Raw genomic sequence first — 22,162 nt, forward strand, 5'->3', positions numbered from 1 at the left:
AACAAGATCTCCTTGTTCTGCATTGAACTTTGAGTGTGAGGCGTGGAAGGACATAGCAGTAAGAAAGCCTATGGAAGATGCATCCGCAGCTATGGCCTCAACAACAAGCTTAAATACTTCGGGCCAAAGTGTCACCCCAGGACGGATTCGAGATTACTACCTTGAGTCCTCAGACTCACACAGCAGCGTGGGAGGGTGGCCACCATAAACTGATAGAGCTGCAAGCTTCCACATGCTCCTAAGGCAGGTGAAAACGCAAGCGTGGACTGCTCAGCATGGATCACCAACACAGTACAGGCTCCACGCGTATCACTCAGGTCTCACCCCCACAGAGAGCCGCTTCCCCATCTCCTGGTCTGATCCAGCAATACCCCTTCCTCCACTGGTCACTCTCTATCCCTGCCCTGTCCCAGCCACCATGCTTTCAATTATTTCACAGTATTTCTAGCATTTTCACTTATCCTCCCTCTCTCTCATTAGAATGAAAACTCCATGAGGACAGGAACTTTTATTCCCCTCTGTACTCTTTTCCTCTGTATCTAGGGAGACTTGGGTGTGTTAAATAAATTACAAATGAATGAATGAAGCTCTGAGTGACTTTCCTGAGAAATTATCTTCTTTCTCCAACCCCCCCCAGCTTTATTGAAATAGAATCAACATAGAACATTGTGTAAGTTTTAGGTGTACAATGTCTTGATTTGATACACTTATATACTGAAAAATGATGACCACCATAGTTAGCTAACAACTCCATCCCATCACATAATTACCTTTTTTTTTTTTTTTTTGGTGAGAACATTTAAGATCTATTCTCTTAGGAACTTTCAAGTATACACAGTATATAGGCAGCCTAGCAGACTGCATCATCATGTAAAGGATAGACAGGTCTCACCTATCCCCCCAAAGCACCATGTTATCATTCTACTGTTGGAGAATATGTTTTTACTACCATCTGATAGTTTTGGCTAAGTCTGAAGTTTCAAAAAGAGCTTCCTGAAATCAAGGTTTCAATCAAGGAGTCTGGCTTATATGGTATTTTCTTTCATGCAAGATGGGTATATGCAGTAACAGGGCACACTGAAGTCTTACACTGAACTTGCACCTGGGAAATGAAGTCATATCCTTCTCATGTAGGTAAGTCCATTACCTGACACTGCTCCATGGTTTTAGGTATTTTAGAATCTGGAAATATTTTAACAGTTGGTTTAGATGATCCTCAATATTTATTCTCCTGTGTTCACTGTTTCAAGGCATAAAACACTCTCTCTTATTTTTATAAGTTTACTCCACTTTTTAATGATTCTCTCTGCTTCAAGTCATGGGAGAAGAATGAATGGGATTTATATCAGATGGTATTTGCAGTTCACCTAGGTTTGTGGCACTGTCTCTGTGTAGATCATTGCAGACAATGCTACATAGTGAAATTCCCTGAACACTTGTGGAGCACCTGCCATGTGTATATTTAGGGGCAGGTGGGACTGGGGAAGGTAGAAATAAAGATGAAAAAGGAAGAGTTCCTGTCCTTTGGAGCATAGCAAGAATGCTCTCTGCCTTTCCATTCCAACCTTTAAGTTACATCCTAGGATTTCTTTGCTTTTGCTATATTCTCTTTTTCAGTTGTTCCATCTCCTAGGTCTACATCCTTCCTGTTAGGTGGTCTCTAAGCTCTCCAGCTGTCACAGTCTCTGTCACCACTGCCACCTGCCTCAGTGTTACTGTTCTCTCCAGTCTCCTTCCTTCCAGACTTATGTTGATTCTCCTTGGCCTTTCATGTGAAAATACTGTCTCTCTCTCTTTTTCCTCCCCTCCTTCCTCTCTCCCTTCTTCCTTCTTTCTTTCTTCAACTAGATGGAGCATGTTTTCTTCTGTACAAGAGAATACTTTGTTAGTTCCTTGTATCTTCTGAACTTCACTTATTTGTTTGTTCATGAGACTATCCTGGATGGGTATCAGAAGACCCAGATTCCGGTCCTGGCTTTGTTTAACCAGCCTGTAACATTGGGCAAGTCACAGGGAGTCATTTGTATCTATGAAATATAAATGATCTATTTAGGTTTCTTCTGGTTCTAACATTTCAAAATGCCAAAACTGCCTGACTGTGTTGTGAAACAATGAATAAATGAATAAACATTCTGTTGACAGAACATTTACAAGGGGGAAGAAGCCACATACACATTTATTCCCTGATGCCTGCCTTTTAGTAAAAGAATTCCTACTCACCAACTGCTCATATGAGTGTACATATTCATGAAAATACTGCCCGCTTGGAAAGAAACCATTGAGGAGTTACTCACTCTAAGAGAAAGGCTTTATAGGTTGAAAATCTAGGATATGAACTGAGTATGTTTATTATAGTGAAAAAAGAAATTTTGCCACTTTTTATCTTGAAATAATTTCAAACTAACAGAAAAGTGGCAAGAACAGTACAAAGAATTCCCATGTACCCTTTACCCAAATTCCCCGATTTCTAGCATTTTACTGCATTTGCTTTATCATTTGCTCTCTTTCTATATATACATATTATTTTTAGTAACAACATTTTACTGAAGTAGCTAAGTATTTAAAAAAAACTAAAAATGAAAAAAGCACAGTGGTAAATATGCATGCTGTAAAAATCTAAACTCTTGATGTAAAGTAAAATTTATGATTGGAAATCTATTTCTTTCGGTATTTTCTATTCAAAGCTGATATCAATGGTCTCGTTCATTTTTACGTTAATAGCAAGCCAAAGAGAATGTTGATCATCATTAATTTGAAATGACATAGGTCATTAATTCAGAATTTGACAAGTAAACTAATGAGAAAGTATTTTGCATAATTCCTAATAAAATATACACGTTATATTTTACATATATTTAAGAACTTTGGAGAAAGGAGATTTAAATGATGCTCTCTAGAAGAGCTTCCTTTTTCAGAAAAAGAGATATACATTTTGAGATGAAAAGTTTCATCTAGTCACTTTTTGTATGTGGTACCTAACCTTGAAAAGTCTTTAAAAGCCATAAAGGATTTTACAAATTTATATTCTATTGACAGGTATTGGTTTAGGATAAGGAGGAATTTCAGTTAGGAATTCAGACATGTGGTTTTCTATACACCAGGATCTCTTTCACCTTAAACTATTTCTGCTTTACTGTCATGTCTACGTCTTTACCAAAAAATTTTATTTCAGTTTGTCAATACTATGTTCTAACCTTACATGTAGAAAACTATAGTAACTGTATACGGATTGATGCTCCTCACTGTATACTTCACTCAAAATTATTTTTAATCATGATTAAAAGATTTTTAAAAATATTATCAAATTGTCAAAGTAAGTACCACAAATCCCCACATCACATTCAGGGTGTTGGCCAACTTCATTGATAGAAAAGAAGCAGACTGAGTGCAGCGTGGGTGTTGAGTGAGGGACGGGGAGGACCCTGGAGCCCAGGAGGCTGCCTGCGGGAGCCAGAGAGGGAGGGTGGCCCGCTCACAGCCAGGAGATGCTGCAGGGATGTGCCACGTGTATCTACTCATTTGGGTACCAGCTTCCATACTCACTTAGTAGGTGAGAAGTTTAAGGAACATTTGTGTGTGATCTCAAACAGTAGCCTAAAACTTGGCCAAGCATTTATAAAGGAAGATTTATTGCATACCAAGGGTTTCTTAAATGTACAGCTGTCTTAATGCTTAAGGAAAATGCCTGTAAAATTGCCTTTATCCCTTGGAGAGTTCACATAAGACAAATGCCACCACCATCACACACATATGGCACGTGCAATAGGGAAGAAAGCTGGATATAAGATAAAAATTCACACTTTGCAAGCAAAACAATTTGAAGACATTTATAAGGGGTCTGTTTCAAATTACCCACATATTTTTTTACCAGATGACTGATTCTTTTTACTTTATGATGATAAAAAACGTTGCAAGTATAGATACTATATAATTGAACGAATCTTTGTTCTTTGTAATTGCCACAAATTATGTGTTGGAGCCCACATTCAAATCCTCAAAAGCTTTAAACTTTAGGATATGAACAGCTGGAGATAAAATTCATACACATCAGTTTCTGCGAGAAGCCAGAGCCATAATTGCATTTATTGTTTCCATTACGTGCCGTAAATAGCTTCCTGCTTATAAAATGACTTCTGACTTTTAATTTTAAACCCGTGAGTGCATATATAAATTATATATGTATATATATGTATGCCTATCTTTTAGCAAAACAAATATTAATAGCTCACTTTAAAAACAAACTTTAGGGACTTCCCTGGTGGTGCAGTGGTTAAGAATCCACCTGCCAATGCAGGGGACACGGGTTCGAGCCCTGGTCTGGGAAGATCCCACATGCTGCGGAGCAACAAAGCCCGTGCACCACAACTACTGAGCCTGTGCTCTAGAGCCCGCGAGCCACAACTACTGAGCCTGTGTGCCACAACTACTGAAGCCTGTGCGCCTAGAGCTGGTGCTCTGCAACAAGAGAAGACACCACAATGAAAAGCCTGCACGCCGCAACTAGAAAACTGCCCTCGCGCAGCAATGAAGACCCAATACAGCCAAAAAAAAAAAAAAAACCCAAAAAACTTTAGTTCAGTTAACAGTCAGAAAAATGTGCTGCACTAATGGATCAGAAAGCTTATCCTAGGTATAAATAGGCTTATGAGGAAGTAGAGCGAATCTTCAGGATTCTAGAACAATGCTTTGTAGTATCATACATGAGTTCTGGGCCTAAAGAACAATGGCATTTATTCCAATTCAAACTCATGCCCATGGGGGACTAATCCATGGTTCGTGTTCATTGAGCTCCCTTTCATATGGAAGAAAACCAGAAAATAAGCAAAAACAAACCCAACAAAAGCAAAGTCTTGGCTACAAATTACCATGGAGATTCAGTGTGAGGGCTATTTCGAAAAGATGCCTCCCTTATTAGAAATGCGATGGCTTGTTTGCTGCTCTTTGAGCTGCTAATTAAAAGCTTTTTGAAAAATATGGAAGTAAACAACGTGCATAAAATAATGCTATACAAATCAAATAGGGAAGGCTGAAATATGAATACTGTATTTGTGGAATTAATAAAGTTGACAGAAAAGTATACACTTTTCAGTTGCAACTTATTTAGCAGAGTTTGATTGAGTCTTGAATTTTAAAAGATTACAACCATACTCCTCATCATCTATTTGCAGGGGAGGGGACCTAGATTATTATCTAATTTTCAAACTATTGTTTTCAGACATAAATTGTTCCTTTAAATTTTATTAAAGTCAAATGGTTCTTCTAGTGCTGTAAAAGTATGGAAGCTTCAAATGAAATATCAAACCAGACAATTTTCAGGAGCTATATATTATACACATTAGAAAAACAATACTACTCAAGACCTACTGTCTTAGACATTCTAAATATCTAGATAGTAAGGAGAAAAAAAGATACAAGTTCTGGATGCTCTTGGTTGTGGGTTGAGATTACGAGGAGTATAATTTACGTCCATAGAAAAGTAGGTTTTGAGAAGAAAAGAGGCATAGCTGCCAGTGAGTTAAAAATGAGGTTCCCAGGGACTTCCCTGGTGGCCCAGTGGATAAGACTCTGCACTCCCAATGCCGGGGGCCCGCGTTCGATCCCTGGTCAGGGAACTAGATCATGCATGCTGCAACTAAGAATTTGCATGCCACAACTAAGGAGCCTGCATGCCGCAACTAAGACCGCGTGCAACCAAATAAATAAATAAATAAACATTTTTAAAAAAATGAGGTTCCCAGATTTAGGAATATGTTTCAAAAGGAATATAAATGGTTAGTTGGAGGCAACCATTCTGAGAAACAAAACTACCCACTCAACAAACTATGGATTAGGTCACTGTCATAAACTCTTTCACTAAACATGTTTTACTGTAGTCTATTGATTATTAGAAATAGAAATTATTATCTATTATTTTTTAATAGAAAGTAATAGGAAAATGATATTCAAAATACCTTCATAACCAACTTTACTGTACATCACATGCAAACAGAACTGGGGCAAAAACAGGAAACGCCTTTAGCCAAACTTTATGTCCCAATGTTGTAGGACTGTCAATAAAGATAATATTTGTTGATTAAAGCAGAACCAGAAGTGGTTTCATCTGTGAAGATGCTACCCAAGGCTTGTGTCTTGCTCAGATTGGACAGATCATTTGTATGTCCATGAAACTGAGAACATTACGTCTTCCTGATAAGCAATAACGGCTTTACTAAGCGAAGGAGCTCTTAGGTCAAACCTATGATTACATTTGGTAGCTGTTTCTTATATATAGAAATTGGTGTAAATGTGCTCTCTTTATCTGTGGTAGCTAATACATACAGCTACATAAGCATTTCTCAGTTACAATTTTTGCTTTCACACGTTAAGTGACAGAGTGAAAGAAAAAAAAACCCAAACAGGTGCACACACACGTTAAAATCAACAGAATCTCTGACTACTCCTGTGTCCACCAGATCACAGATTCACTGACCTGATCACTCAGCTGCCAATGCTTGGTCTGTAAGATTATGAAGTAGGGATGCTTGGATCGTTACCCTAGGAAGGCACTTGAAAGGACTGGGAATGGCCTTAATTCCTCAAAGTGCTTTGCATAATCTTGGATCCTAGTTGCATTTTTAATTTGTTGGGGCAATTTTGAGTTGGTTTTGTCTTGAAAGCCTCTCAAGGATATTTTTAAAAGAGCCATATTAGAGTAGTTTCATTTGTAGCAAGCCCAAAGACAAAACAATTAAGAGCATTAGGATGATGAATGAAATTCAAGGCTATCAATCAAAGTGAACTGTAAACTACAATTTTATAAAAAAGTGAAAAGCAAATAATTATTGAAAGATATGTACACTGGTTTAAAGGGTAGTTCCAATAAAATCAGGTTCTAACCTCAACCCCCCAAAGAGAAGAATAATAGAAGTCTGCTAACACAAGTTGTTAATTAATTAATCAGATGGGAAATACACAAAGATGCACCTGGTCCCATGAAGCAAGTAATCCTAATAGATCCCTATCAAAAAGTCCAAATCAAAAAAAATTTACTTATTTCAATTTCTGGTTAGAATGGATTCTGTGAACATTGTGAGTCATTAAAGCAAGATGACATTGATTAATAAATATTTATTGAGCATTTGCTATATGTCAGGCTCTGAAGATACAAAAAGAATTAATACACAATCCCACAATCCTTGACCTCAAGGAGTTTTCAGCCTAGTGAGAGAGAGCAAAAATGGAAATTAAATACTGTGATGTCAAATGTCAAATTTTTTACTGGAGCATAGAGGAGGGAGGAATAAGAATAAGTCTCACTGATTTTTTGGATTTCAGAAATGAGAAATGAAATGTAACGTAACATTTTTGGCTTGAGTAAGCTGGTGGATAGAGATGCCATTCTCTAAGAAAGAATATAAGTGGGAGGGAAAGATGATGAGTTCAATTCTGGATAAAGTTCTGGAAGCTGTCCTAATCAGGGGAGGTTTAGAGAGAGGCATGGGTTGGAGGTGAGGACTGGAGCATCCCTAGCATTTAGGGAGTAGTTGAAATATTGGAAATAGATTCTTTCCTAGTGAATATAAGAAGAGGTCAAATATAGAACTCATTGGGAGCTAGCATTTAGGGCAGTAATTGGCTGCACATTGGAATAGACTGGGAACCTTTAAAAAATAGTGATAGCTAGGTCTCATTCGAAGATATCTGACTTAATTGGTCTGGGATAGGACCTGAGCGCTGGGATTTTACCCAAGTGATTCAAATATGTAGCCAGGGTTAAGAACCACTGATTTATGGGCTGGTGCAGGAAGAGTAAAGGAGGAACCCATCAAAGAGCAAGAGAGGGGGAAGGGTGAGATGTGACAAAGTGAGAGAGTGGCATGGACATATATACACTACCAAACGTAAAATAGCTAGCTAGTGGGAAGCAGCTGCATAGCACAGGGAGATCAGCTCTGTGCTTTGTGACCACCTAGAGGGGTGGGATAGGGAGGGTGGGAGGGAGGGAGATGCAAGAGGGAAGAGATATGGGAACATACGTATATGTATAACTGATTCACTTTGTCGTAAAGCAGAAACTAACACACCATTGTAAAGCAATTATACTCCAACAAAGATGTTAAAAAAAAAAAAAAAAGAGCAAGAGAAACAGAAAGCGTGTTAGAGATGACAAAAGAGGGATTTTCCAGAAACAGGAATCTGTCAACAGGGTTGACAATAATGTGGAGACTAAAATGTTTCTGATACTAATGACTGATGAGATTAAGAAGGGCCCTTCCAGTAGCCAGATACTATGGACTCAATGTACCCAGGCGGGGAAGAAACCAATACTTTACAGTGAATGTTGAATATCTTTTCAAGGAGCCTGGCTATGAAGGGAAGAGAGAGGGCCATGGCTACAGACATAGCAGGCTGGAGAAGGGCTCTGTTTTTAAAGACTTTAAAAGATTCCATCATATAACTAGGCCAAAGGATGGCACTACTGGAGAAGAGTAGAGAAGGGGTAGAGGGAGAGGGTGAGAGAATGAGTATGCGATGAACAAAAATCTGGGGTAGATGAGAGCTGTGTAAACACAGATAAAATCTTAAATTTATGTCCCTTTTTTGACCTAAGAAATGTCACAATCCAAACATTTTTTGTGCAACCACTGTTTTCAAAATGCGATCTCAAAGTAAATTTGCAATAAGGCTAAATATTTTGAATCAAAAGAGGTTCATGTACCTCTAATTTATCTCAAATTTAAACAAAAACCTCAGTTTTAATCAGTAAACACAAAACAATTTTATATTATTTAAAGGAGAAATAGCACACTAAACGTTATAAAATACGACTATTTCTTTTAGACTTGATTAACTAAATAATTTTAACACTAACGTTTTGCCAAATGCAATTCAAGTGAGTTTCTGACTTTTGAAGCTGAATCATTATTACACACTGTACCGTGACAAAATTACCGTTTCATGGCATTTACATCAAATCCATTATCTTGCATCCTGCTGCCTAGCAACTGGAATTCTGAAGTTTAATGCATTTTAGATGGATATTTACATTTCAAACAGAATTTCAGCTATGCAGTCTACAGAAAGAGAAAGAGCTAGACACATCTGCTTACTTAAATTTCCAAAGGCAACTTCTTTGTTTGCAAGGGCTCAGACCTGCTAAGTTTTGGAGAAGAGTCCAGTGATTTTTGATGGAGGACACTCAGCACCACGTATCAAGACACACTAAATTCATACCAGCTTTTTGCCTTGTTTTTGTTTTCATAATGAGCATGGAGAAAAGGAAATCTTTTTTTGGTCTTTATTAAATGTTTCAGGCTTTAAATCTATGATTTAGATCCTGCTTCATAGCACAATTCTCCACAGAACACACACACTGCATACATCTATACTATATATAACAAAGCACCTCAACTTACCTGTTCCCAGGCGAACACATGTTGATTGAAATAAAACTGAATTTGTTCATTTGCAATGTTAATGCACAGCTGCTCAAAGGAATTTCTTTTGAAATTTTCAAAGCCAAATATATCCAGAATGCCAATGCTTAGCTCATCATCATTGCCACTGGAAGATTGAAGAGGCATTATTTTGAGTTCTTATTTTCTTAGGAGGTAATTCAAAGCAGCGTATCTCAGAGTCACTTTTGTGATTTAGCTAAGAAACTACTACCAGGACATAGAGTGAAAATTTTCTTTTTTTTTTTTTTTAATTTTTTTTTAACATCTTTATTGGCGTATAATTGCTTTACAATGGTGTGTTAGTTTCTGCTTTAAAACAAAGTGGGGGCTTCCCTGGTGGCACAGTGGTTGAGAATCTGCCCGCCAATGCAGGGGACACGGGTTCGAGCCCTGGTCGTTGCCGCAGAGCAACTAGGCCCGTGAGCCACAACTACTGAGCCTGCGCGTCTGGAGCCTGTGCTCCGCAACAAGAGAGGCCGCGATAGTGAGAGGCCCGCGCACCACGATGAAGAGTGGCCCCCGCTTGCCGCAACTAGAGGGGGCCCTCGCACAGAAACGAAGACCCAACACAGCCAAAACTAAATATAAAAATAATAATAATAATAAATAAATAAATAAGATAGAAGTCCCCAGTGGTAAAAATGCTATTAAAAAAAAACAAAGTGAATCAGCTATACATATACGTATATCCCCATATCTCCTCCCTCTTGTGTCTCCCTCCCACCCTCCCTATCCCACCCCTCTAGGTGGTCACAAAGCACCGAGCTGATCTCCCTGTGCTATGTGGCTGCTTCCCACTAGCTATCTATTTTACATTTGGTAGTGTATATATGTCCATGCGAAAATTTTCTTAATTGAAAAAGTTTCCCTCCACAGAACATTAACTAGGTAGCATTCATTTTAATATGTAGACAGTACAATATTTTCCTTGTACTACAGAAACTACTCCTACAGCGAGTCATGAATCACAGGGAAAACCTAGCCAGCGCTGAGAATATAGTATGAATATGTTCAGTAAAAACCATACCAGAAAAGCAAAAATTCTGTGAAAGAGTATTTAGTCTCTCATTTTAGGACAATTAAAACATCCTGCTAAAAATATTTTACTTATTTTAAAGAACTGTTATTTGGTTTTTAATTATCCACTCATAATTTTTAATATGGGATGAACAGTAACCTGGAGAAAGATATAAATATATATTAATTTATATCATAATGAAATACTTTAAAATACAATTAAATACTATTTTACAATTCAATATTCCAGATGCAATTTTTCCCTTGCTCCTCCACAATGGTTACCTCTGTTCACTAATTTTGAGGGAGAGGGAGTTAAGAACGTTATTCCTCCATGTTCTTAACTCTCTTGGATAGTCTGAATGATACTACGGTGTGGTGTGTATTTTAGTGGAAAAATAACAGTGAATTACACGCCTGAAATGTATATGAAATGGCCTTTTATGCTTAGTAAGCAAGTGCAAAGAGGTGATCTTAAGGTAGGAATCCACCATATTTTTCACATACAAATTTCTAAAGATTATATAATTTACGGGAGAACAAAGCTTTGGATGTAAATGTAAGGATATATCTCGGCACAATCCCTGGTGTACAGAGAGCACTCAATGGTGGCTGCGATTTCAGATAAGGTACTAGACAGGCCGGAGACTTAAGTTACATCTTGCATCTGTTATGGTCAGATAACACTACTGTTCACATCTTGCTCTATCACTTATTAGCTATCTAGAGCATTTCTTAACCAAATTTCATTGAAGATCATATGTACCCCTGCTGGGTTATAATGAGAGTTAAACTATGAAAAGAAAGTTTTCCTTTGCCTTGAAAATTTAATTCAATCCCTCAAAACAAAGACAAAGAACTGCTGAATAGACATTCTCTACAAGTATAAAACGGTATATGCTTCACAGTACACCTTCTAATTAAAAGAACATATAAATTGACAGTAAGAAGTCACATTAAAAAATCACTTTTTATTATGTTTATTCATGTTGCTACAGTTTCTGTGTTCCAGCAGTTTTAAAGTTTTATAGCTACCTGATGCAATGAAGTGGCACCATTAGGAAATAAAGCAGAGCTTAAACTAGAAACAAAACTTGAATAAATGACACCAATTAGAAACATTTTCAAAGGGACTCACAGACAAATCAGTAAATTAGAAAACAGATTTACATCACCTGACATTTGGGGAACAAGTTCTATAAAGTTTTTTACCTGGGTGATGCGTTGTGCTTCAATAAGCTGTTAATGCAATTGACTATCCAACTGAACAGGCGTCCATATAAAGTTTTTGCTGTCGCATCCCTGACGTCAGTAGCTTTCTCTACAGTATTGGGTCGTATGATGGTTTCTCCTCTAGTGACCACACAGTGGGAGGTGAGAGCTTCTTGTAGCTCATCTGCTTGAATGCAAAGCAAAGAAGCAGCTAAAAATAAATAAACATGTGTTGTTAGAAGATATTATGACAATGAAGTCGTTTCCCAGAGAATGAAAATGTCTTAATTCACCTTCTTCAAATGACATGAAATAAACATGCAAAGGTTTTATAATATAAAAAGAATATCCTATTCAATAGGAGCCTTATGTTTCTTCTTGATCATCTTTCTCCGCTTATCTCGACTGGTCAGCTATAGGCTGTTGTATAATACAGCACAACCCAAACTGAGCTGGCTGACAGAGTGACCTTCCACACAAACCAGTGGTTGTTTAGGTGATGCCAAACACAATTTCACTGAATTATGTTAAAAAATTTAAAAACATAATGAACAGTTTTGGTATCATTTGGATGCCATTATTATAGACACATTTTCAAAACATGGAAATTAATTGTAAAGTTACCTAGACTTCAGGGATATACCCAAACAAATGCATTTTAAGTAACTTTTGCAATATGGAAACAAACAAGCATAAAACATCTTGACATTCATATACTTTTTAATCATACTATTATTTTTCAGTTACATATGTCAATGACTAAAGTTTGTTAAAACTTATTGCCCAAACAAATATTTAATATTTAATTAAATATCACAGGTAATTTTAACTCAGTGAACAAAACTCATTTTTGAATATAATAAACATCCTTAACCCAAACTATTACATGACAGATAGGCTAATTTCTCAAATCAGTCGTTCTCCTTTTAAAATATTTTGAACATTTAAAATTTAGTTTTAGCACTTGGGACAAGATATTTCTTGGTTATGTTGCTAAAATTGTTGAACCTTATTTAAACAAAATATTTTTTCACAATGTAGAAGTAATGTAAGCTTAATACAGAAATCCTACCTTCAGAGAAAACATTCTGCGTTTCTTTCCTTCTAGGCATGTTTATTACCACTATTCTGCACATACATTTTATCTTAATATCTTAAGCATTTCCCATTTTGCTGAATACTATTTGTTAATATAATTTTAATTTGCTGCACAATATTCTGACATATATCATAACATATCAATTTTTAAACTGTTGGATGTTTAGGTTGCTTCCATATATTCACAACTGTAAAGAATGCTAGGATGAATATTTTGGGCATGAATCTGTGTTTCTGTCTTGTATTATTTTCTTAGCATAAACTGCCTAAATTCAGCAATTGGTTGAGTATACAAACACTGCTAAGCCTTTTGATATATACTATTTAGCTGCTCTTCAAAAACTCTGAACCAACTGTACTCCTATCAGCCAAATGAAAGTTAAATAATTGCAACACAATTTCATGGACACCAGGGATTATTATTTTTAAAAAGGATGCTTTCTTCTTTCAATTTGTTTTTGACTCTTAGCAAAGCTGAATACTTTCTTCTTTTCATATTTTTATTAGTGATTTGTGGTTCTTACTTTGTAAACTGCCACTTTTTCATTGATTTTCATTTTCTTATTTTGTAAACTGCCTCTTTTTCATTGATATATTCATCTCTTCCTAATCAATTTATAAGAGTTTAAAGAGAATAATGCTTTGATATATATGTTGCAAGTATTTTCCCTCATTTTTCATTTGCATTGCAATTTAATTTATTTTCCTTTTTTTGGTATGAAAGCTTTAATTTTTATGTAGTCAAATATCCACTTAAAAAATTATTTCTGCTCTTGGTTTTCTGCACATAAAGTCCTTCAAGTCTTTTCTCATCTCAGGATTATATAAATGCATTTTGTCCTGTACATTTATGTATGTATTTATTTACTTATTTGCATTTAAACTGATAGACATTTGGAATACACTTTGGTATACGGTGTATGAGAAGGATTCAAACTCCCCCTCCTCCAAATGGTCAGCCAGTTGCTTGTCCCTACAACACTGATTCCCTAGTGATTTGTAATGCCTTTCTGGTAATTCTACTTCGTTCTGTTTCTGAATAATGTCTCCTATTGACTGGTATGTCTATTTCTATTCCCCCATTATTCATTCATTTGACATATATTTATTTATTGAACATCTACTACATGCCAGGCGTTTTACCTGGGGATATACTGCTAAGTAGAACCCTTTTAAGACAAAGTTCTCTTCTTGATGGTCTTTATCCAGAGGGAATGAGAAGCTAATCAAGAAGAACAAGTGGGAAGATAGAGGGAGGGGGAGAAGGAGAGGGACAAGGAGGGGGAGAGGAAGACTAAGAGATACCACGGATACATGTGTTAAGTGGTTCCTGAATGAACTGTGGAGGACAACCTGGAAAAGTTCAAGAATTAATGTGGAATGAACAACTGGGTGGTCACTTAGTTCAGGTGAGAGGTGATGTGTCTTGGATGAGAATAATGATGATGGAGAGAAAGACAAGAGGTCATATTTGGGAGAGAGTTTTGGGATAGAATGGACAAAACTGGTGCCTGATTGAAACCGTGCACCTGTAAAATCATCTGGAAACATGGCCCTGGTTTGGAGATTATTCCTTGTAACTTTAATTACAAATCACTTTAATGTAAATTAGTAAAATTTCTATTTTCCGTGAGTGCTTTAATTAATTTTAACTATATTCATATTAATATTAACATTCTGTGACCCATATGACTGTCTCCTGCTATACAGAAATAGGTTGCCAATCATCAAAATCATTTTTCAGTTCGGTAGTTTCTAAGTGTACTCATATTCACGACATAGCTCTATTGCGACTCATTCTGTTGGCTGCTGATAACTCTTGTAATTATGATCAGATGGTGAGGTTTGAATCTTATCATTGGCGTTTTCTGGCTATTCCTTCCACTTCTGATAACCTAATATCTTATGTGCCAGTTAAGTTTTCTTTATATATGAAAAGCCAGAACAGGTTTCCCGGTACCTGCCAATCATTACATGCCAACCTCAGACGCTTGTTCTGCTGTAGTACCAAGCTGGTGGGATGGAGATGATGGGGATTTGGGGACAGATCCAGACCAGGATGGTTTGGCATCTGGCCCTCTGAAATTATCCTAAAACATCTCATTCTATTCCTGAGTAAGTATAAATCAGAAAAATATATATAAACAAAATTTTATAACATTATTTCCTGGGTTATGAATGAAACTTTAACAAATCTGGGATTGTGGGGGAATATGACAATACTAAAAATAAAAATCAGGGTATATTCTAAATTAAAAAGCTTTGCCACTGGACGGTATCAGTGAGAAACCTTAAATGATTGAAATAATTCATCAAACTCTGCCAGTAAGAGAAAAGCTGATTTGAAGCAAATACCATGATGTACTTTTCTTGCATAGAAAATGACTCCAAAATTAATCAACCCAAGATGAATGCGTATAAAAAATCCATCCAGTACGAAAATAAATATTCAGGTCTTTATTACTTATAAAATGATAGAGATGCCAAATTGTTATCACAATAACAACTTTAACTCTTTTTCAGATCAGTTTGCTAAATTTTAATTACGCTTTCTGTGTTTTTACATTGAAATGTAAATAGCTCCTAAAATAATCATGAAAGCCTAGCCTTTCTACAGTAATTAGTTGATTTGCAGGCATGAAGATCTGTTTTAAATAGTGGACTTTGAAAACTTCATTTGACACAAATTGAACCTGAGTATTCGTTTTTAGGATTCCATAAAAGTACAACTGCTTGAAGTTATCCCTATGTGACACTTTCAGTATGTCATCAGACTTTTTTTAGGAGTTCAGTTTTGAATGCAAGATAATAAAACTCACAGTTCTCCAGAGCTGCATGATTAGAAATGTGGCTCTTGTCAATCTGGTGCTCGGTTGCCACAGAAGAAAATTCAATGTTTCCAACATTCAGGATTGCAGCCAGTATACTGTATACACTTCCAAGTTGCTGAAACACAGCACAGAAATATTAGCATCATTCTCCCCTTGAGTACAGCAAGGCAGTGGCTGTGGCTGCCGACAGATGGGGAAGAATCTTTAGGCTCCAGCATAACAAGGTCATCCCACAGACTATGATGTCAAACTAAGAGAAGTCAACTGGCTTCCTTGGTCCTCTCATTCTCTTCAAATCATTGATGTTGGCTGAATTATGGCATTCAAGAATTGTAACTTTTTATGTATGTTGAATGAAGACAACTAGGTATCAAATTATCCTTTTTAAATTATTATCAAATGACTAACTAAAAGGAACTTTTATGCCCCTCCCACCCTGACTAAAACCAATTTTTAAAAATAAAGTGTTTCATAGAATTCAACACTGTGTGATGCTTTAAATACTTTAAAATTTACTTCACAAATATTATTTGATCACAACTGAAGCCATAACTGATAATCCAAAGAAAATGTACTAGCTTGTGATTTTAGACTGTTATAAGAAATGTAAGCAAAATTAAAGCAGGAGAAAAAAAAAGGCATTCTCATCTTAGACAAAAGACTTATGACTTTGTGCAAAGGGAAACAAATCAAATTCCTGTCATGACATGATAAAAACTGCCTCTAAATGAGTTGACTCATAAAACTACTAATCATTTATTTTAAAACTGTGGCAGGAAAATGGCTTAGGAAATCATGGGTTTTGAAAAGTTTTAAGAGTTTTCCAATTTGTGTTATTTGTAGAGAATATATGATTTTGATTTGCCTGTCACTTTGCCTGGCCTGTGCTGAATCACAAATGTACAAGTAAATTGTAAACCCCGAAATATTTAAAGGGAAACCTACACCATGGGTGCTGTTGACACCAACCGGAGAAAGACAAAGGGGGAGAGAGAGAATGAGAGAGAAAACGAGAGAGAGAGAGAGAGAGAGAGAGAGAGACACTCTCTGTATTGGAAAGTCACCAAAATTGTGCAGCCGTAAAATGTGTAGGCAGCAAGCTGTGATTAAAGGATGTGAAAATCAAGCCATTTAACTTGATTGTGCAAGTTGCCTCTTTCCAAAATGAAACTGAAGCAGCTACGGACAAAAGACATATCCAAACAAGCCAGTGAGATGACATTAAAAAAAATCACGAGTGGGATAAAAAGGAAGTAAACACCCACTCAGTTTAATTCCACTGTCTCCAAACCGGGACAGTCTGCCCTGTTAACTCTCTGAGGCTCTGCTTTTAGGGGTGGAGACCAGCACATTCTAGGAGAGTCACCTTGAACTGGACTAAAAGTCTTCACAAAATATTTAGCAGTGATTGTGCTTCAGCTCCAGAAACAGATGTTATGTTTTCCTTTATCCTAAGCTATATGTTTGGATGTTCAGTAAACACTGAATATGTTTAAATTTGGAACATACAGTCTTACATAAATGAAATATGTTTGTCACTAGATGCTAACTGCTAGACTGGTTTCATTTTAATGTGACTAAACATTGCTCTACCAGGCAATGGAAAGCAGTTGAGGCAAATATAAGTGAAACATTGCCTCTAACGACTGGGACTTAGAAGTAATAAACAAACCAATTAAAAATGGTTCCCTACTTCTAAGATAGCAACCTCTGGGGGAAGGAACTGGTAAGAAGATAAGCTCTTCTGATGATGTAAAGCAGGGAAAAGAACTACAAAGGGGCCCAGCCCCAGGTCGGCAGCAGGAGCTGCTTGCCTGGCGTACAACATGCTTCCAGTTTGGAGGGTGCTCTGAGGTCCAATGAACCTCTCCTGTTTTCCCCCAACCAGGCAACCAATAGAGCCAGACTGCAGTCCAAAGGGGCATCTACCACTAGCGACATTCATCGTGGACCAAGGATTGAAGACAGGAGTGGATGCTGTGTTTTTCTTTATTCACTGCATCCCTTTCTGCTTTAAGAGCCAGGATACCCGCTAGTGCTTAAATCAACTTGTCTCCATAGGTACAGGCTGTGGGTGACGGCAGGGTTGGAGGGAGGTTAGGGAGAGGGAAAGTGATGCAACAGACGGGAGGAGGCTGATCTGAATTTGAATTTTGGCAAACAGAAGTGAGGAAGATGAATCGAAAGCAGCCACAACCAGGAAGGGCTTGGGGTGCGGTAGAGTTACGTTTAACTAGCATCATGCCAGCCCGCTGGAGCAGCAAATATCCTATTTTTACTCCTGATGCAGCTAAGCTGGGTTTTATATTGTGCTCAAACATTCACGGGGGAACAAGATCTTGGTCCTTTGAGCCAGAATGAGAGCAAAAGACCCAGGTGGTCACCAACAATGCGTGGAACCTCAGAATTAGAGCATATGAACGGGACTAAGTCTGGAACAGGGTGGCATGTGGAATCACCCGGAGTGTCTCCCATGGCTTGTCTGAAATCTCTGGGTGGCAGTCATAGGTCACTTGGAATATGGCTGAAACTCATGTCATCCAAGTCAGGGACTTCCTCTCCCAGAGCTGAACCAATTACATACACACTGCACTAGTAATAACAATATCTATTTTATTAGGAAATGTATTAGGGTCATCTCTGACTCCAAACGGTAGAGTTCAGATTGGTATTGTTCCCAAAATGTAGTCAGGTAAGGTTGACAGCAGTTTTCAGCGTCATGTGATGTCCGCCACCCAGACTTCACGGCTAAAAAAAGGGCACATACCACTCCACTCTTCACGTGAGATATCCACAGTAAGTTCTACAAGCTTAGTACTCTCTCAGCTGTTCAACTCCTATTCTGTCCTCATCATTTTTCTCCCAACTCTCCAGCAAAGGCTTTTACTGACCCAGCAAACTGTCCTGTCCTCATACATCAATCCAGTCACCTGCCAACCTTCGCTGCTGCTGCCGCTTCTCGCTCTTCTCCTCCTCCTCCCCCTCCTCCTCTTTTTCTTCTTCTTTTTCTTTTGTGAGAGTGCAGTAGGGGAATAAGATTTGTATACTGGCCCTTTAAGAACCATGCATTTGTCTCACCTGCAGAAAGTTCTTCACAGTAATGTATTACAGCTAAGAGCAAAGTCTGCACGCTTCCCTAAAAACCCTCAGAAATCTTAACAAACAATGGATTCTTTTTTTCCATTTTACAGCCTAAAGCTATTTAATGCATCAACAGAGAGAAGGTCCGAATCATCTCCTTTCTGCCTAGAGACCACAGAACCACTGAGTTTCCTGATTTGAGCTGCAGTTTATAGAGTGGACAGCCAAAGTTCCAGCCAGGGTCCATGAATCTACGGGAAGAATGCATCATTCAGAAATAAAGATGGTCAAGCTGGAGCCTCTACTTCTAAATCAAGAAGTTACTCAACTTTACCTCAAGACTTCCTGTGAGTAGAGTATTTGCCTAAGGATGCATTCAACCCTGGCTTGCCCATGAGTCTACAGTAATGCTTCTCTCTCTGGTCCATATAATTCTCCATCTTCTGGCAAAAACTGGAAAGTCATGGTAATAATTCTTCTCTGGTCCCCAGAGGAGTTATTTTGTTTCAGTTGGTCCTGAAAGCAGCCTGCCAGGTCCCCTATGGCTCCTACAGCTCTCACCCACCCCTCCCCACAACCAGTTCATACATCTAGAAACTTAGTAGCAAAGCTTACTCAGAACTCAAGAATTTAGAGTTCTAAATTCTGGGGCTGTAAAGGCAGCCAGGTAGGGAGCCTCTCCATCAAATCTAAATTCCTCTTGGCTACGGAGAAAGCCCACACCAGAAAAATTAATTCTAAAAGTTGAAATGTTTCCTGATGGACAAAGATTACCCTGTTTACTTAAACCTCTCCTGAAGGTCCTAATTTCAAGGGAAAAAAAAAGTCATTCATCTGTCCTGCTTCTCCAAACTCACCCAGCTGGCAGAGATCACACCTCATTCCCTAACGTCAAGGTCTTAAGAATACTTCCCTTCAGGCCTGCAGCAAGGATACCCAAGGTGAAGTCAAAGGCTTTCAAAGAGAAGTCAAGACTGGGAGACCACCCGTCATCAGAGCTGTCAACAGCAGAGGATCCGTATTTGGAGAAAATGCACTTAGCAGCAAACTTTTCTCTATTCTGAGAACAGGTACAGCTTTATAAATATTACTTTCTGGTGAGCAAATGCATCAAATGGACAAAAGGTTACCGCTGACAGCCTTCCATTTTAGAAGGGAGGCAACAGTGCCTGAAAAACACGCTACAAAATTAGATTCCATAACCTCACTGCACATAATTTGAATGATTCTTGTCAAGTTTCACTTCTATCAGGATCTCTACATTTTACATCCTACTGATAAAATTTTCCAAACTTTTGGAGAAGAATCAGGTATTATTTTTAGCTCAGGCTCTTAGTAGAGATTTGATAACCCAAGAAATTTCAGTAAACTTCTTAAGCAGACACACTAACAGTTTCAAGTTGCAGGAGTGTCATTTATGAAAATGAAATTAAAATCCAAAAAATTGCACATTACTTTCCTGTAAGAGTTCATCTAAAAGCCTGATTCATGTTCCGAGTGAAGTGTTCTTTTTATCGTAGGATTGAATCAACACAGCAAACAGTAAACTACTAAGAGCAGAGTCTGAAAGCTTCTCTAAAAACCTTCAGGAATCCCTAGTAAACAAGATACTTTGTTATAAAAATTTAAAAAACAACCTAGGACAAAGAAAGAAATCTTTATTACTCAGAGATAAATTTATAGCCTTAAATACCTTCATTATTAAATAAGGAAAATGAAGAAACAGAGGAACCAAGTATTCTCCTTAAGAAAAAGAACAACACAAGAAACCAAATTAATACGTTAATAAAAATATTTTAAAAATGAAATCAATAATACAGATAATGTGGCTTCAAAGGATGCCATCAAAAAAGTAAAAAGACAACAAAAGAGAAAATTTTTGCAAATCATACAACACTTGTATCTACAATACAAAGAATTCTTACAACTCAATAATAAAAAGACAACCTAATTAAAAAATTGGCAAAGAATCTGAACAGATGTTTCTTCAAAGAAGATATGTAAATGATAAATTACATGAAAAGATAAGTACATGAAAAGAAGTTCAGCATCATAAGCCTTTAGGGAAATGCAAACCAAAACCACAGTGACATACCACGTCACACCCACTAGAATGGCTATAAACAGATAATAATAAGTGCTGGGGAAGATGGAGAGAAATCAGAACCTTTATACACTGCCGGTTGGAATGTAAAATAGTGTGGCTGCTTTGGAACACAGTCTGGTAGTTCCTCAAAAGGTTAAACATAGTGTTACTCTATGACCTGGCTCTTCCACCCTTGGTATATCCTAAAGAGAAGTGAAAACTCAATGTCACGCAAAAACTCAGACACGGATGATCACAGCAGCATTATTGATAATGACCGAAAAGTGGAAACAATCCAAATGCCCATCACATGATGAACGGACAAATAACATGAGGTATATCCATACAATGGAATATTATTCCTCAATAAAAAGAAATGAAGTACTGACACATGCTACAACATGGATGGACCTTGAAAACATTATGTCAAATGAGAGAAGCTGGTCACAAAGGGTGACATATTGCATCACTCAATTCATGCGAAATGTCCAGAATAAACAGATCTACAGTGATAGAAGCAGAGGTGGGATGGGAATGAGGAGGAACTGCTAATCACTAGCAGGTTTCATTTGGAGTGAAAAATTTAGAACATGAAAATATTCTCAAAGTGATTATGGGGAAGGATGCACACCTCAGTGACTGTATTAAAAGTCATTAAAATGTACACTTTTAAACAGCTGATTTGTACAGTATGTGAATTATATCTTAATAAAGTTGTTAGAAAAAGAAAACTGCACTAAAAAAGAATGTGTGACATGATCACATTTATGCATTTACATAAAATTGTATATATATGTGGGAGATGCAAATATAAGTAAAATAAAAGATTAAGAACAGAACGAAATTCAGTTGTATCTCAAGGCCATGTTTCCTCATGTATAAAGTAAAAATTATAATTCTAGATATTTCATAAGGTCGTTTCAGTAATTTAAAAATTATCCATATAAAGCACTTAGCACAATATCTGACATATGGACCACTCAATAAATGCTAACTCTTGCCATCAGTGAGGACAAAAAGACACTTCCTAAAGAGGGTCAAATGTCTTCCATACTCACCTCCATTGTAAAACCGATGACTTTGAAACACTGCTCAATTAATTCATATTGGGATTTATAGAAACTATTATTCAACACGTCCTGTACTGTTCTGATGTGGTCATTTTGCAGGTATCTGGAAAAAAAAAAAAAAAAAGAAAGGACAGGTAAAAATCTGAAATTAAGTGAAATGAGTGATTAAGTGGAAAGTAGAAGCATTATTTACGGAAGTTCAAGCTGCTGGGTTACCTGGGAGGCTTATTTTCCGGCAATTTGTAATGGGCTAGTTTCTTCTTTTCAGCTAAACCAGCATAGATGTAGTAAAAAATATGAAAATTTTTTTCTCCACTGAAAAAAACAAGC

At 37.2% G+C, this 22,162-nt stretch overlaps 1 protein-coding gene across 1 annotated transcript in view; it reads right to left on the reverse strand.

Moving 5' to 3' along the window:
* Window positions 1-22,162, reverse strand: part of MYO3A (myosin IIIA) — a 171,558-nt gene that overhangs the window by 61,290 nt on the left and 88,106 nt on the right. The window contains exons 14-18 of the mRNA XM_061181578.1: window positions 22,049-22,147; window positions 21,821-21,935; window positions 15,584-15,710; window positions 11,667-11,877; window positions 9,396-9,543 (exon numbers count right to left, since the gene is read on the reverse strand). Of these exons, the coding sequence (XP_061037561.1) occupies window positions 9,396-9,543; window positions 11,667-11,877; window positions 15,584-15,710; window positions 21,821-21,935; window positions 22,049-22,147 (700 nt within the window). The remainder of the gene's footprint in view (window positions 1-9,395; window positions 9,544-11,666; window positions 11,878-15,583; window positions 15,711-21,820; window positions 21,936-22,048; window positions 22,148-22,162) is intronic.

The sequence above is a fragment of the Eubalaena glacialis genome, chromosome 2 (genome assembly GCF_028564815.1).
Source record: "Eubalaena glacialis isolate mEubGla1 chromosome 2, mEubGla1.1.hap2.+ XY, whole genome shotgun sequence".
Taxonomy (NCBI): Eukaryota; Metazoa; Chordata; class Mammalia; order Artiodactyla; family Balaenidae; genus Eubalaena; species Eubalaena glacialis.